The sequence below is a fragment of the Trichomycterus rosablanca genome, chromosome 3 (genome assembly GCF_030014385.1).
Source record: "Trichomycterus rosablanca isolate fTriRos1 chromosome 3, fTriRos1.hap1, whole genome shotgun sequence".
Classification (NCBI taxonomy): Eukaryota; Metazoa; Chordata; class Actinopteri; order Siluriformes; family Trichomycteridae; genus Trichomycterus; species Trichomycterus rosablanca.
In genome coordinates, this window is record NC_085990.1 from 14,630,912 (window position 1) to 14,648,738 (window position 17,827).

Below are 17,827 nucleotides of genomic sequence, written 5' to 3' on the forward strand. Positions count from 1 at the left end.
ACATGGTACTCACTGCCTGTATAGGTAAACGAGTGAGTGACCAAAACACTACTAGATCCACAGCTACTAGCCACATACAAAAATAAGGTATCAGACAGTTTCTGTGCCACCCTGTGTGAGCAATGGTCTCAGTCTGGTTACCCCTATGGAAATTGTCTGGCTCTGCCACTGTCCACAGTTGAAAAAGAAGCAGACGAGATAGCTGATAAGAGATGAAGGACTGATTCAGTCGTGTATTCAGCTTGTATTTCTTGCCAGAAACCAGAAAAGAGGTTCGCAGGTACCGGCATCCAATTTTGGTGTTTTTGGCAGTTTTTCTGACATTTGTGTTATTCATATCGATATCGGAATTATATCGTATCGACCGAAATTAGGAGTTATATCGTGATATAAATTTTAGCCATATCGTCCAGCCCTATAACTGAAGATAAATAAATATCATGTTGTTAGTTCACTAATTGTTCATAAAACAGTATTGTGATCAAAGGATTGGCAGGGATGGAATGAGATTAAATGGATTAATGGATGGATTTAATTATTTATTTATTAGGATTGTAACGTCATGTTTTACACACTTGGGTTACATTCATGACAGGACAGGTAGTTACTCGTCACGTGAGATTCATCAATTCACAAGTTTAATGTCAAACACAGTCATGGACAATTTTGTATCTCCAATTCACCTCACTTGCATGTCTTTGGACTGTGGGAGAAAACCAAAGCTCTCAGAGGAAACCCACACAGACACGGGGAGAACATGCAAACTCCACACAGAAAGGAGCCGGATCGCCCCAACTGGGAATCGAACCCAGGACCTTTTTGCTGTGAGGCGACAGTGCTACCCACTGAGCCACAGTGCCGCCCTGCTTTTTTCTATATAAACATCTGACACAACACTTCTATTTATCTGGGCTTGGGACTGGCACTAAGGGTGTATTGATGTGTTCCCCCAATGGCTGGGTTCACGAAATGACATGCGTCTTCTGTATTCAGGTGCCCAGCACAGAATTCAAACTGAATACAGCACACAAGCTAAATTATTGCACTGGACTCTAAACCCAAGTTGAAGGTTTAGGATCCACCACCACCAAAATTTTTGTTTTTGGGTCCTTAGTCAAGCCCCTTAACCCTTAGTTGTTTGGACTGTGTTTAGTTTTATTTGTAAGTTGCTTTAAATGAAAGTGTCCGTCAATAAATGCACTGATGAATGAACTGATGAATTTTGTGTATTAATCTTGTATATAAAAATGGCACAATGGTGGCAATATTAAAAAAATATTTTTTAAAAGTTGGGTGGCACTGTCGCCTCACAGCAAAGGCCCGGGTCCTTTCTGTGTGGAGTTTGCATGTTCTCCCCGTGTCTATGTGGGTTTCCTCCGGGTGCTCCGGTTTCCTCCCACAGTCCAAAGACATGCAAGTGAGGTGAAATGAAGATACGATTCTGTCATGAATGTAACCAAAATATGTAAAACATGATGTTAAAGCCTAATAAAATAAATAAATAAAAAATAGTGCCGGACATGCCGCGACCTTTAACGGTGATGAAAATGTAGTTATTATGAATGAATAAATATTTTTCAAGATCTGCAGTGTTTTAACACAGGCCGATTTCGTTTGGCGGGATCTTTCTAACCCAGACAGGCTATTTAAAGTACTTATTTATAACACACTGTACCGGTTATTATTAGTGTATTTAAATAGCGGATTGATACATATTGATGACCTGAGTGCAGAGCAGAATTGACGTGGTACACTGTTTATACTGTTTATATATAAAGCCGCCACGTTACTAATCATTCAACTAAATGAGCTATTAATGTAAACGATCATTTAGTGAGAGGTGTAAAGCGAACCCACATCGAGCCTCTCCGCTATCTGTGTGTACTGAGAAAATAAAGTGAAAAAAAAACACAGAGCAGAGGAGGATTGGAGAAAAAACAGAACAAGTGAAGAAAAAAAAGCACCGAGGCTTCACGCAGCACTTCCGGCACACAACAGCGCGAGCGGAGGAGGCCGAGATGAACAGCAACAAAACAAGCTTTAAACCCTTCAAAACCCAACCAGAAATAACCCAGCCACTCACACTCCGGTCCCTCCGCCCCGGGGAACGACTCCGGTGGGGCTAGGCTGTAAAGTCGCTCCTTTAAAGCACTCAACAGAAGATATTTGCCGAGTTTTTCTTCCTTCGTTTTTTTCTATTTTTTTCTTTTCTTACGGAGTTGCCTGAACCGTCTGCGTTCCACTTCCTGTGAGTGAGGTCGAATTTCGCCAACGTCGCCCGTGCGTCGTGACGCCATTTCCCGTGAGGTCAAAATGACTACAGAATGAAGCCCAATTTGCGGGTTGTTGTAGTGTATTCTTTCATTTAACCAAATATATCAATAAGTCGTAGTCATATTTATTTATTTATTTATTTATTATTAATGTTTTACACTGGTTACATTCATGACAGAAACGGCAGTTACTCATTACACATTTACATTTTCAGCATTTAGCGGACGCCTTCATCCAAAGCGATTTACATTACAGTTACAGTACACAGTCTGAGCCTTAAGGGTTAAGGGTCTTGCTCAAGGGCCCAACAGCACCAACCTGGCAGTGGTGGGGCTTGAACCAGCGACTTTTTTGATCACTGGTCCAGTACCTTAACCACTAGGCTACAGCTGGCCCACAGGATTCATCAGTTCACACAGGGTTATATTGAACACAGTCATGAACAATTATGTATCTCCAATTCACCTCACTTGCATGTCTTTGGACTGTGGGAGGAAAGCCATGCAGACACAGGGAGAACATGCAAACTTCACAAAGAAAGGACCTGGACCGCCCCACCTGCCACCTGGGGATAGAACCCAGGACCTTCTTGCTTCCCACTGAGCCACCGTGCCACCCTCATAGTCATATAAATAAATAAATAAAAAGCACAACTGACATGCAACTAAAATAGTTTTATTAACATGCAGAAAAACATATCATATTTATGATCTAAGTTTAGATAGATAGACAGACAGGCAGACAGATAGATAGACAGACAGACAAATAGATAGACAGATAGATAGATAGATAGATAGATAGATAGATAGACAGACAGATAGATATATAGACAGATACATAGACAGACAGACAGACAGACAGATAGATAGATAGATAGATAGCTACTTTATTGATCCTTTGCAGGAAATTCCTTTGTTACTGCAGCTCACATTGGACAACAAATAACTTCTTACATACATACAACATTCATTAACAGTGTAAATACAAGCAATACAAATTCACAGTAAGATTCTATATACATGTAAACATTAGTCTTATGGTGCATGCATAGCATACAAAAATGCAGGTATTACAAATTATTCTAAATTATTGTGAATTATTATGAATTGTTGAACAGTCTGATTGCAGCTGCAAGGAAAGATTTCCTGTAGCGTTCAGTTCTGCACTTGGGAGGAATCAGTCTGTGACTGAAGGTGCTCTGTTGAAACACCTCCAGGGCATGAAGTGGTTGTGAATGGTTTGTGATTATCGAGTTAAGCTTTGTGAGCATTCTTACCTCTGCTACCTGCTAAACTGAGTCCTGTTTAGACCCCACTGTTATACGGTTTAAATCCAGGCTCTGCTGTGCAACCACTGTTGGGTCCTTAACCCTCTCTGCTCCAGGGGCACCGTACGATGGCTGACCCTGCGCTCTGACCCCAGCTTCCAAACAAGCTGGGATATGCGAAGAAAGAATTTCATTGTACTGTACACCTGTGTATGTATATATGACAAATGAAGTATATCTTCTTCTTCTTCTATGGAGCTGGTCTTTTTGATAAGTTTGTTTATTCAGTTTGTGTCCGTTGTTCTAGCACTCTCACCCCAGCGAACCACTCCAAAGAAAAGAGCACTGGCCACCACAGACTGATAGAAGGTGCACAAAAGGGGCCTGCTTTATTTTTACATTCCTCTGTTGGTGGTGTAAATAACAGGGCCATTGAACAAAGGTACAATAGGTGCAAAAGAATATTGCACATATGATCAAAATTAGATTATTTTTAACTACTGTACTAGATGTAAGGACAAGCATAAAGTGCAGCTTTAAGTTCTCTGATGGATGAGGCAATCAATATGTTTGGCCAACCAGAAGGAAATGGTAAATTAAACAGAATGTAGGGTGAGATTGAACATTTGCTTTCCTTTCAACTTTCTTTTTTAATTGTGCTTTGAATAATGACAGTGTAAAACTTGACCAACATTTGCTTTTTAACTCTATACCTCTTCAGTTGTCTAAGGAAGTACACTTGAGCCTACTTTATGATGTCATTGGTGCTCACGTCCCATATTTCTGTCTACAATAGGTTTAACATAATGAAGTATTTAAAAGTAAAATATAATATTTAAAGGGTAAATTCATAGGCTAAAATACAATAGTAATACAACTATTATACAACAACTATTTATTTTGAATCTGTGTCTCACACAGCAGCATGGTTCTTGACGAAGGTGATTTGACTGTATTTAATTGCCACTAGGTGTAAAGGATTAGGTGAATATGTAAGCATGTGTCACCCTGCAATGATCTTGCTCAATGTTCAGGATGTGTTATTGCCTTACTCCCAGTGTCTAGACCCACAGAGATCCTGACCACAATGAAGGTGATGATAAAAATGTAAAAAAAAATGGTAACATGGTCCTAGAGGTTCTAAGTTCAGTCCTTGGTGTTGGTTATTATTTTTAGGGAGTTTCTCCTAATAACAATACCCTAACCCAGACCGGGAGCCTTCTACTACCTGGATCCTGGACGCCTTTATCCAAAGCGACTTACAGTAGTGTGACAGTATACAGTCTAAGCAATTGAAGGTTTAGGGTCTTGCTCAAGGGCCCAATAGTGGCAACCTGGCAGTGATGGGGCTTGAACCAGCAACCTTTTGATTACTAGTTCAGTACCTTAACCACTAGGCTACTACTTGCCACAAGGCGGGTATACTATTGACCACCAGAGACCTGTATCGGGCACTTGTTTCAGGAAAGAAAACAAAACAATTATGCAACACAGTTGTCTGGAAAGCTTTAACGCTTCATGCTGTGAAGAACCGAGTTCACCAGCGGCTCCAGTGTGTCAACCTACTGAATAATGTATGTTTTACACACAACCGTTCGCGTTTCATTGTAACCGGGGCGTTTTCCAAACAGGTACGTTTGGATCACGAAGTGCGCTACATTAGCAGGAACGGTCGTTATCTTATCCCCTAAGTAGTGCACTTTAACAGGGATTATGGAGCTATTTGGTATTCAGGCAGTTTCTTGTAGTATTGTTGACTTCCGGCTATAGAAGCGTAGTTACACGTTTACAGTGTGAATGGATGAAGTGATTTGAGAAAAACAGAACTACAGTAGTGCAATAGCAGAACTTATTCGCAGTCTTTGCATTTATTATAGCGTTATAATAAGTAAGCAAATAATAAGGAATCTTTCATAGATAATACAAGTTCATATTTTATTTAAAAAACCATCTAGTTTTATTTCTTTTATAGTGGAATGAGTAGTATTTAGAGAAATGGGGGAGGTGAGAAAACTGCAGAAGAAGTTAAGACAGATTGCGAATCTGGAGTTAAAAGTTTCTCTTACTGCTGAAGAACAAATCAAGGTACTGATTATACACTGTACTTTTATTAAAAACACATTTACAGCACACCAAGGGTAAAAAAAACCCTGTGTGTACATTAGCACATCAGTTCCAGTAGTGTACTTGTCCTAAGGTTAACTGTTAAACCTGTTTTTATGTAGCTGTATTATACACAATAGATAAGAAGATATTTAGTCTAAACCAAGCTGTTTTGTCTTTTTCCAGTATGTATATGGGAATTATTATTGTGGAATATCAAAACATCTTTAGAAAAAAATTTTGCACCATAGGGTGCACCTGGTTTTATAAAAATGCCTCATTTTTTTCATACTGATTCATGGACTTACTGATGTCCACCAGATTGTGCCTATACTATCATGGATCCTCCGCTTTAAACGTGCTAAAAGTTGACTTTTCGAATGCTTGGCGATTAAAATTTGCCAAATGACCTAAACAGATTTTTGATCATTGGCATTCGATACAAAAGATTTATGAATAGAAGTCAGCTATGAGTTCCAGCATTGTCAAGCTTACAATGCACAGCTTTTGTTGAAACTGGCTCATTGTGGCACTTATTCAAATGTGTGTATTGGATCAAAATATGTAACAGATGATCCAGTATGGCCTAAATGTGGTCAGACTTTGAATGCTGGCATATGATAAATCAATTAAATTATTAATGATCAGTTTTTATTTGTATCATAATTAATCTATTATTCAAGTACATTTACAGATAAAGACAAACGTTTACATACATTTTGTATGGGAGTCAGAGATATCAGTAATTTTTGCAAGTGTTCAACAAACCGAACAAAATATTTTGAGATTAACCACCACTGTTAACATTTTATTATTATTTATTAAGTATAAAGCTATTAAAATTATTAAAAAGTACACAGGGCACTTGGATGGCAACAGTGTATTATGTTTCAAAGTTGTACTTGTCACACACAGGTCATACATGGTATAACTAGCAGTCACATGCTTTAACAAATTACAAGAGAAAAAGTACAGAAAGTACAGAATAGAAATAACTTTACAAAAAATATATAAACATTTAAGAGATAAAGAAATTTTAAGTAGATTCAATGTAAGCCTCAAAGTGTCTGTAAAGTGCAAACCAGTGTTGTGCAATGGTAAGGAATCACTACTACATGTACACCGATCAGCCATAACATTAAAACACTCCTCCTTGTTTTTACACTCACTGTCCATTTTATCAGCTCCACTTACCATATAGAAGCACTTTGTAGTTCTACAATTACTGACTGTAGTCCATCTGTTTCTCTACATACTTTTTTAACCTGCTTTCACCCTGTTCTTCAATGGTCAGGACCCCCACAGGACCACCACAGAGCAGGTATTATTTAAGTAATGCATCACTCTCAGCACTGCAGTTACAATGACATGGTGGTGGTGTGTTAGTGTGTGTTGTGCTGGTAAGAGTGGATCAGACACAGCAGCGCTGCTGGAGTTTTTGAATACCGTGTCCACTCTATTACACACTCCTACCTAGTTGGTTCACCTAGTAGATGTAAAGTCAGAGACGATCGCTCATCTATTGCTGCTGTTTGAGTTGGTCATCTTCTAGACCTTCATCGGTGGTCACAGGACGCTGCCCACAGGGCGCTGTTGGCTGGATATTTTTGGTTGGTGGACTATTCTCAGTCCAGCAGTGACAAGTGAGGTGTTTAAAAACTCCATCAGCGTTGCTGTGTCTGATCCACTCATACCAGTAAAACACACAGTGTCAGTGTCCAGTGTCACTGCAGTGCTGAGAATGACCCACCACCTAAATAATACCTGCTCTGTGGTGGTCCTGTGGGGGTCCTGACCATTGAAGAACAGCATGAAAGGGGGCTAACAGCATGCAGAGAAACAGATGGACTACAGTCAGTAATTGTAGAACTACAAAGTGCTTCTATGTGGTAAGTGTAGCTGATAAAATGGACAGTGAGTGTAGAAACAAGGAGGAGGTTTTAATTTTATGGCTGATCGGTGTATATACACATCAATACATACACATACACATACAGTGTATCACAAAAGTGAGTACACCCCTCACATTTCTGCTAATATTTTATTATATCTTTTCATGGGACAACACTATAGAAATAAAACTTGGATATAACTTAGAGTAGTCAGTGTACAGCTTGTATAGCAGTGTAGAATTACTGTCTTCTGAAAATAACTCAACACACAGCCATTAATGTCTAAATGGCTGGCAACATAAGTGAGTACACCCCACAGTGAACATGTCCAAATTGTGCCCAAAGTGTCAATATTTTGTGTGACCACCATTATTATCCAGCACTGCCTTAACCCTCCTGGGCATGGAATTCACCAGAGCTGCACAGGTTGCTACTGGAATCCTCTTCCGCTCCTCCATGATGACATCACGGAGCTGGTGGATGTTAGACACCTTGAACTCCTCCACCTTCCACTTGAGGATGCGCCACAGGTGCTCAATTGGGTTTAGTCCATCACCTTTACCTTCAGCTTCCTCAGCAAGGCAGTTGTCATCTTGGAGGTTGTGTTTGGGGTCGTTATCCTGTTAGAAAACTGCCATGAGGCCCAGTTTTCGAAGGGAGGGGATCATGCTCTGTTTCTGAATGTCACAGTACATGTTGGAATTCATGTTTCCCTCAATGAACTGCAGCTCCCCAGTGCCAGCAACACTCATGCAGCCCAAGACCATGATGCTACCACCACCATGCTTGACTGTAGGCAAGATACAGTTGTCTTGGTACTTCTCACCAGGGCGCCGCCACACATGCTGGACACCATCTGAGCCAAACAAGTTTATCTTGGTCTCGTCAGACCACAGGGCATTCCAGTAATCCATGTTCTTGGACTGCTTGTCTTCAGCAAACTGTTTGCAGACTTTCTTGTGCGTCAGCTTCCTTCTGGGATGACGACCATGCAGACCGAGTTGATGCAGTGTGCGGTGTATGGTCTGAGCACTGACAGGCTGACCTCCCACGTCTTCAACCTCTGCAGCAATGCTGGCAGCACTCATGTGTCTATTTTTTAAAGCCAACCTCTGGATATGACGCCGAACACGTGGACTCAACTTCTTTGGTCGACCCTGGCGAAGCCTGTTCCGAGTGGAACCTGTCCTGGAAAACCGCTGTATGACCTTGGCCACCATGCTGTAGCTCAGTTTCAGGGTGTTAGCAATCTTCTTATAGCCCAGGCCATCTTTGTGGAGAGCAACAATTCTATTTCTCACATCCTCAGAGAGTTCTTTGCCATGAGGTGCCATGTTGAATATCCAGTGGCCAGTATGAGAGAATTGTACCCAAAACACCAAATTTAACAGCCCTGCTCCCCATTTACACCTGGGACCTTGACACATGACACCACGGAGGGACAACGACACATTTGGGCACAATTTGGACATGTTCACTGTGGGGTGTACTCACTTATGTTGCCAGCTATTTAGACATTAATGGCTGTGTGTTGAGTTATTTTCAGAAGACAGTAAATCTACACTGCTATACAAGCTGTACACTGACTACTCTAAGTTATATCCAAGTTTCATGTCTATAGTGTTGTCCCATAAAAAGATATAATGAAATATTTGCAGAAATGTGAGGGGTGTACTCACTTTTGTGATACACTGTATATACAGACATGTCCACAAGTGTGTATTTGTATTGAAGTGGAAGTGGGTGTTCCTACTCGCTTTTCTGGTTGAGGGCCTGAATAGCTTGCGCTTCACTATCTTCCTGGCCTTGGAGCAGCACCTTTTGGTGTACTTTTCCTTTTTTCGGCATTTAGCAGATGCTTTTATCCAAAGCGACCTACAATTATGACTGAACATGATTCGGAGCAACTGAGGGTTAAGGGCCTTGCTCAGGGGCTCAACAGTGGAAAATTTGCAGTGGTGGGGCTTGAACTGGCAACCTTCTGATTTCTAGTCTAGTACCTTAACCACTGAGCTATCACTGCCCTTGTAGATGGACCGCAGGTCTGGAAGCTCGGTCCAGATGATGCGCTCTGCTGTCTCCATAATTCACAGAGAAATTTGATACATCCATACTAGAAAAAACACACAAACAATACATGAAACAGTGGCACTGTTGCCAAGGTAAATTGTAGATTTAACCCAAGAGCCACTAAAAACATAACTGGTATGCATTATAAGCTGATTTAAACTAGATAACACTGTCCACAGTCAAGCAAGCCTGACAGCAGTTAAAAAGCTTTGTAGTTGTTTAAATGAGCTCAGCTCAGTCACATATCATTTACCCCCCAAAGCATCTGCTGTAATGACATGCTAATTGTTATTAAAACATGCCACAAAGTGCCACCGCTGGTAGTGGTTGGTGTTGCACTGCAGCAAAAGTCCTGGAAACCTGGTTTCGATCCTCATCTCCAGACACTGTCTGTTAAGAGTGTCGCTCGTCCTCTTTGTGTCTGGGTTTCCTCCAGCCCTGCAACATATAGGCACTCTGTCCAGTGTATAATGCCCTCAGCTCAGTGCCACTGTAGACAACGCCACCCTGACCAGAATAAAGCACTTCAATTACCCCTAGAAACTAAAAATGGATTCTTACATGCTGTCCTTTCAGTTTTTCCAAATTCAGAACACAAAAGTTTGTCCTTATCTTGCTCTCATATCTTTTTCTTTTCTCTCTCTCTCTTTATTAGGTTTTGAAGAAGGAGGAGCTGCGCATCAGATTGGCTGAACTGCTGCTGCAACTTTCTGGCCCGCAGCAACCCCATTGTATTGTGGGTGAAGAGGATAAAATGAAAAGACAAATGTAAGTGTGTGTGTGTGTGTGTGTGTGTGTCTGGACTGTGTTAAATGTACCTACTGTTGCCCAAAGCTGTTTGCCTGTCTTTTCTGTATTGGTGCTTCACAGTCAGGCATCCTTAATCAGCCTCTAAATCAGCCCCCCCTGATTGTTTAAAGTTTGTAATAATGTGTGTTCTTTACAGTGTGTGAGAATGTGTGTTATTTACAGTATGTATAAACATGTGTTCATTACAACATACAATAGCATTGGTTCCTCGCAGTCTGCAATAATGCGTTCTTTACAGTATGTAATAACATTCCCTCTTTACATTATGTATTATTGTTAGTTTTTTTACAGAATGTAATTACTTTTGTTCTTTACAGAGTGTAATTACATTTGTTCTTTACAGCGTGTAATTACATTTGTTCTTTACAGCGTGTAAGTACATTTGTTCTTTACAGAATGTAATTACATTTGTTTTTTACAGAATGTAATTACATTTGTTATTTACAGAATGTAATTACATTTGTTCTTTACAGAATATAATTACATTTGTTATTTACAGAATGTAATTACATTTGTTCTTTACAGAATATAATTACATTTGTTTTTTACAGAATGTATTTACATTTGTTTTTAACAGAATATAATTACATTTGTTCTTTACAGCGTGTAATAAAATTTGTTCTTTACAGAATATAATTACATTTGTTTTTTACAGAATGTAATTACATTTGTTCTTTACAGAATATAATTACATTTGTTTTTTTACAGAATGTAATTACATTTGTTTTTTACAGAATATAATTACATTTGTTTTTTTACAGAATGTAATTACATTTGTTCTTTAGCTGGAGCTGATAAAATGGACAGTGAGTGTAGAAACAAGGAGGTGGTTTTAATGTTATGGCTGATCAGTGTATAATAACGCTTGTTCCTTGCAGTATGTAATAAGGTGTTCTTTACAGTATGTAGTAATGTTCCTTCTTTACAGCAATTATTAACGTTTGTTCTTTACACTATACAATAAAGTATTTTGTTGACATTATTTAATACACAGCCTAGTGTTTACAGTATGTAACAACATTTTCTTAACAGTATTTAATAATGTGTATTGCTTACAATGCGTAATAATGTTTTCTTTACAGTGTGTAATAATGTGTATTATTTAAAGTATGTAATAGCATGTACAGTAGATGTAATCGCGTGTATAAGATGACTGAAAGTTGGTTATATGGTTTTTTCTCTGCTGTAGAGAAGATGAAACTAAAAATCACACAGAACACAGTCCGGCGGTGAAGATAGCACGGGAGGATCAGCAGCAGAAGAAGAAAAAGAAAGATAAAGGACTAGAGAAAGAACAACAGAAAGAGGGCGGAGAACAAACCCCTGAACCTCCGGACCCAGGTAATACACACTCACACACTCACGTACTTAATCATTTCTACTGAGTGTGAGAAACTGCTGAGAAAATCTCATTAGGGAAAGATTCATTCTGTGGGTTAGTTAATAAAGGATTGTTATGATTAACCAGTAACCAACTAAAGAGTAAGAAAGATTATTTAAATTCAGTTCCAGCATTCAATGGTTGATTTGAATTAAGAGCGGGACTGCGGATCAAACACACACACCACGAATAATAAGAGTGCAGGAGTCATGCAGAAATCTGACTCAATCACAATACATGAGATTACCAAAACACCAGTGTTACGTTAAATTATGTCCCCTGCGCATAGATGTATCTGCTCCTGGAAGAGCACTTTTAATCATTGGGTTAATCTGTTCCAGCCACCCACTGCTAACAGATGTATACAATCAATTACATAATCAACTTTGTGACAACAGTTTTGGGAAGGCCCTTTTTCTGCTCCAGCATGACTGTAAAGACCAGTGCTGCGTTCGAAACCACATACTTAAACAGTACGTACTAAATTCGAGTGCACTGCTCAGCCGGTAAAGCAGTACGCTTTTTCAGTACGCATGTGTGCAGTATGCATGCAACTTTACACGTACTATGTCCGCCATCTTACCAACGTCACGTGATTGCATGACATCATATCGCCACAGTTATGCCTAGTTTACACTACACGATTTTTGCCCTGCTGTTCACCAGAGCTGAGAGCTTGAATACATCGTATCGCATCTCGGCTCTGCTTGCCGGCTGAGGCTGAGCGGCCACATGAACAACGATTGGCCTGTTGTTCAGATAGGAGTGGGATTAAGCCGGATGGGGACTCTCTCTCAGACTAGTGTGATTACGACCTCTGCTGGCTGGTTGGTGGCGCCTGCACGGAGATGGGAAAGAAGTGCGGTAGAGGGTGTGGCTCTGCATTCGTCAAGTGTAGGTGATAAGATGTTCGATTGCTGTGCACGTTTCGGAGGGGGCGTGGAGCAGCCTAGTCCTCCCCAATCAGGAGCAGGGACCAGCATTACTGAGAGGATGATTGTTGATGTTCCAGTCATTATTAAGAGACAGAAAACAAAACTCTGTCCAACAGCGTCTGACTTATACTATACGTATACTCTATATATACTCTTCTATACTAAAAATCTATACCAGGCTCATGATCAGGTGTCCACATACTTTTGGTCAAACAGCATAGATCACACTTTTTTTTCCACCTGATCATTAAACTCTGCTCTATTTCTGGTATGTGTTGCCTCATTGCTGACACTGCTGGAGACACTTTCCAGCTCATCCAATCAGTGTTAACTTGACGCACTTCCATGCAGCATGCATTCGAGACTTTTGAAGGGGTGCACGCCTACCCATAATCCTTGAGGTGTACATACATTTAAGCACAGACGTAAATCAGCCTTCATTTCAATGTATTAAAATGTATTTGTTACATATCTGGAATAAAAAATGTCGCCCTCGGCTATTAAAGCATCTGTCTTCCCTTTTTCGCAGAATCCGAATTCAAAACGCTGAAAGGATTGTGGGAAAAGTCCAAGTTTCGCCTCAGGCCTCTGGAAGGTCACAGTGACATCATTACTTGCGTGGCTTCTGTGGATAATCTGGTGATTTCTGGCAGGTACCAGAGGCGTTTGTTCTTCAGAAGATTTGTGACTAATAGAGCGTGAAATCACGGCTTTGACTCGTTTTCGCTCTTTCTTTCAGTCGTGATACCACGCTAAAGGTTTGGCATGTTCCCACGGCAACGGAGCAACGCAATCTGGGAGGTCACCGTGGTGGAGTCACCTGTCTCATTGCACCGCCTGCAGAATATTGCAGGAAATTGGGTAAACACACTCACACACACACACACACACAAAGCTAGTATGGTCCAACACCCCCCTCCCTTCCCATCTCGCATTGTCAACCTCTGCCTCATGCTCAACACCCAGGCTGACCAAGAAAGCTTATTACTAGTTTATTCTAATTCAAATTTTATAATTTACACTGTCTAAAAGCAACCAACAGAGTGTAGGACCAAATCCCCCTAATAAGCAAGCAGAGGGCAGCAGTGGCAAGCGAAAACTCTATTACTGTATAAAAATATTACACGGATGAAACCTTAAAAGGAATCAGATCCAACAGACCATTTTCTATTCCACCACTCATGCAGGTGTCTCGACCAGACAGCAGAACTGTCTGACGGTCCCCCATCTGCCCATAATGAATGAAATACATATGTATATACACCGATCAGCCATAACATTAAAACCACCTCCTTTTTTCTACACTCTCTCACTCCACTTACCATATAGAAGCACTTTGTAGTTCTACAATTACTGACTGTAGTTCATCTGTTTCTTTGCATGCTCTCTTTAACCTGCTTTCACCCTGTTCTTCAATGGTCAGGACCCCCACAGGACCACCACAGAGTAGGTATTATTTAGGTGGTGGATCATTCTCAGCACTGCAGTGACACTGACATGGTGGTGGTGTGTTAGTGTGTGGTGTGCTGGTATGAGTGGATCAGACACAGCAGTGCTGATGGAGTTTTTAAACACCTCACTGTCACTGCTGGACTGAGAATAGTCCACCAACCAAAAATATCCAGCCAACAGCGCCCCGTGGGCAGCGTCCTGTTACCACTGATGAAGGTCTGGAAGATGACCAACTCAAACAGCTGCAATAGATGAGCGATCGTCTCTGACTTTACATCTACAAGGTGGACCAGCTAGGTAGGAGTGTCTAATAGAGTGGACAGTGAGTGGACACGGTATTTAAAAACTCCAGCAGCGCTGCTGTGTCTGATCCACTCATACCAGCACAACACACACTAACACAACACCACCATGTCAGTGTCACTGCAGTGCTGAGAATGATCCACCACCTAAATATTACCTGCTCTGTGGTGGTCCTGTGGGGGTCCTGACAATTGAAGAACAGCATGAAAGGAGGCTAAAAAGATATGTAAAGAAACAGATGGACTAAAGTCAGTAATTGTAGAACTACAAAGTGCTTCTATATGGTAAGTGGAGCTGATAAAATGGACAGTCAGTGTAAAAACAAGGAGGTGGTTTTAATGTTATGGCTAATCGGTGTATAGTCGGCATTTAGCAGTCGCTTTTTATCCAAAGCGACTTACAGTACTGTGACAGTATACAATCCAAGCAATAGAGGGTTAAGAGCCTTGCTCAGGGGCCCAACAGTGGCAACCTGACATTGGTGGGGCTTGAACCAGCAACCGTTTCATTACTAGTCTAGTATCTTAACCGATAGGCTACAACTGTCCAAACTGATTAATTGGTTATTAATTTCAACCTTCCTCCTGGTCAGGGTAGCAGCGGGTATGGTGCCGCCTGGAAACACTGGGCATCCATTGCAGGGCAACATGCCCATGCATTCACTCGTTCACTCACTCACTCACTCACTCGTTCACATTTACTATTACTATTAAGCGACTTACAATACTGTGACAGTATACAATCCAAGCAATTGAGGGTTAAGGGCCCAACAGTGGCAACCTGGCAGTGGTGGGGATTAAACCGGGAACCTTCTGATTACTGGTCCAGTACCTTAACCACTAGGCTACAACTTCTCTCAAATGGAAGTTTGCATATGATCATGTGACCATGAGCTTGTTTGACATCTCTGATTTGAACAGAGCTACTTGCAGTTATTAAAGTATAGGCTTGGGTAGGCTTTCCACATGATTATGGAGTATGCCTATGGGAACTTTTGCCCACTTAGCCATTTGTTCAGCCAGGCTTTCATGCTGGAAGTAGGACAGACTTTGCAATCATGCCAAGGGTGTTTTTTTTTTTTTTCTATTTTTCCAACCTTTTTCCCCCCAATTTTCTCCCCTAATCTAGTCGTGTCCAATTACCCTGATTGCATCCTCCACTGATTCAACGCTCCACCGCTGACTGAGGACGCTTCTCAACTGACACACGCACGAGTCGAGTTCATTTACCAGTCGGCACTGTGTACGGAGAGTCACACCCCAATCGGCGTTATCCTCAGCTCTGTGCAGGCGCCATCAATCAGCCAGCAGGGGTCGTAATTGCACCAGTTATGAGGACCCATGATCCAGCTTGCCTAACCCTATGGACAACAGCCAATCGTTGTATATGCAGCCGCCCAGCCCAGCCGGATGGCAGAGCTGAGCTTTGATACGATGTATTCGAATAACCCAACTCTGGTGTGCTAGCGTATTTTACCGCTGCGCCACCTGAGCGGCATCTCAAGGGTGTTTAATTTGGTTGAGGGGCTCTGTGTAGGTCACTGGAGTTCCTTTAAACTACGACTTTAAGGACCTTGCTTTGTGCAGGGGCAACAATAAGGAAACGTGGTTGGAAAAAGAGCCTGCCCCAATGTTTAAATCCCTTTTGGTAATAGGTGTATCTGAAACATCTGGTTTGAAGAGTTGAATTCCAAGGCTAAAATATTTGGACGTTATTGAAATAAAATGCACTGACATTCACTTATCACAACAGCCAATAAAAGGTGGGCTCCTTTAGAGCAGCATCCAGTTAACAAAACAGCTAGCTAATACAGATGCACTACCAACTGCTCACGTCCATTTATCTGTGCCCCTTTCCACCCATATCTCCTGTTCAGTCTGTTCTGTTTTCTCCCTTCCCCACTTATCCCCCCTTCATTGTATATTTTTGACTGCCCATTCTGCATTGCCATACTTCTATAATCACAATATCTGGCAAAGCGCCCATTCTATTACTCTCTCTCTCTCTCACTCTCTCTCTTTTTCTCGCTAGCGTCCGCTCTGCATGTGGGTGAGAAGGAGAGATTTGTCCTGAGCGGTTCCAGTGACTGCTGCGTACGAATCTGGGCTCTAAGCTCCGGTGAGTCACATAAATGTTTAAGCATGCCCAACTTATTTATTCTGAGCAACTCAAATCAGTCTACACCTACTGCACCATTCCAAACCTGAATTAAAAACAGCTTAATGCAAAGCACATTAGCATAAAACAATGGTTCCCAAACTAATAGAAACAATTCCCCCCTATGCTTGGGGACTACCCCATTATTAGAAACTTCTGGCCATCAATCTTCCAATGCCTCTCCAACATTCTGGATAAATCCATTATGTCCAAATCCATTACGTATTATCACCTAGAGATGTTCATTTACTTTGACTTTTATTTCATTGCAGACAGGATGAATCTGACATATTTCACTTTGTAATGTTGCCGTTCCTTTTCACCACACTTAAAAGACGTTTTGGCACCAAGGAGACCAAATGATTTAGTGTTACAGCTTTTATTTTGTCTCATTCTTCCTGCAAACACGTCTTAAGATGTGTAACAGTACGGGGTCATCACTGTCACATTTTTCGTTTCAAAATTCTCCACACATTCTCTATTGAGGACAGGTCAGGAATGCAGGCTGGCCAGTCCAGTACCCGTACCCTCTTCTTCTGCAGTCATGCCTTTGTAATGTGTGCAGCATGTGGTTTTGTATTGTCTTGTTAAAAAATGCTGGACGTCCCTGGAAAAGATGACGTCTTGAAGGCAGCATATGTTGCTCTAAGATCTCAATGTACTTTTCTGCATTAATGCTGCCATCACAGATGTGTAAATGACCTTTGCCAAGGGCACTGACACAGTCCCATATCATGACAGACTCTGGCTTTTAGATTTGTTGCTGATAACAGTCTGGATGGTCCTTTTTGGCTTTGGCCCGGAGCACACGGTGTCCATTTTTTCCAAAAAAGACCTGGAATGCTGATTTATCTGACCACAATACACGTTTCCACTGTGTGATGGTCCATCCTAGATGCCTCAGAGCCCAGAGAAGTCAACGCCGCTTCTGGACATGGTTAACATAAGGCTTCTTTTTTGCACAGTAAAGGTTTAAGTGGCATTTGTGCATGTAACTCTGTATTGTAGTGCTTGACAAAGGTTTGATAAAGTAATCCCTCACCCATGTGGTTATATCAGCTATTGTTGAGTGGCGGTTCTTGATGCAGTGCCGTCTGAATGATTTTAGATCACTGAAATTCCTCCCGATTCCTTGAATCGTTTAATGATATTATGCACTGTAGAGGGAGAAATATACAAATCC

General features: G+C 41.2%; 2 protein-coding genes across 5 annotated transcripts in view; one reads left to right on the forward strand and one right to left on the reverse strand.

The window, feature by feature from the left end:
* The window catches only part of znf384b (zinc finger protein 384 b), a 33,234-nt gene extending 30,893 nt beyond the window's left edge, over positions 1 to 2,341 (reverse strand). The window contains exon 1 of one of the 3 annotated variants that reach the window (XM_062992752.1): positions 2,084 to 2,341. The gene's annotated coding sequence lies outside the window, so the exon portion shown is untranslated. Of the gene's footprint in view, positions 1 to 1,857; positions 1,915 to 2,083 lie in introns of those variants that run through there. The other 2 variants (XM_062992754.1, XM_062992753.1) reach the window with 2 other exon arrangements.
* Positions 2,342 to 5,536: 3,195 nt separating this feature from the next.
* Positions 5,537 to 17,827, forward strand: part of si:ch211-154o6.3 (uncharacterized protein LOC563854 homolog) — a 34,167-nt gene continuing 21,876 nt past the window's right edge. For both annotated transcript variants that reach the window (XM_062992755.1, XM_062992756.1), the window contains exons 1-6: positions 5,537 to 5,626; positions 10,262 to 10,374; positions 11,606 to 11,757; positions 13,262 to 13,385; positions 13,472 to 13,593; positions 16,519 to 16,605. In XM_062992755.1, the coding sequence (XP_062848825.1) occupies positions 5,537 to 5,626; positions 10,262 to 10,374; positions 11,606 to 11,757; positions 13,262 to 13,385; positions 13,472 to 13,593; positions 16,519 to 16,605 (688 nt within the window). The remainder of the gene's footprint in view (positions 5,627 to 10,261; positions 10,375 to 11,605; positions 11,758 to 13,261; positions 13,386 to 13,471; positions 13,594 to 16,518; positions 16,606 to 17,827) is intronic.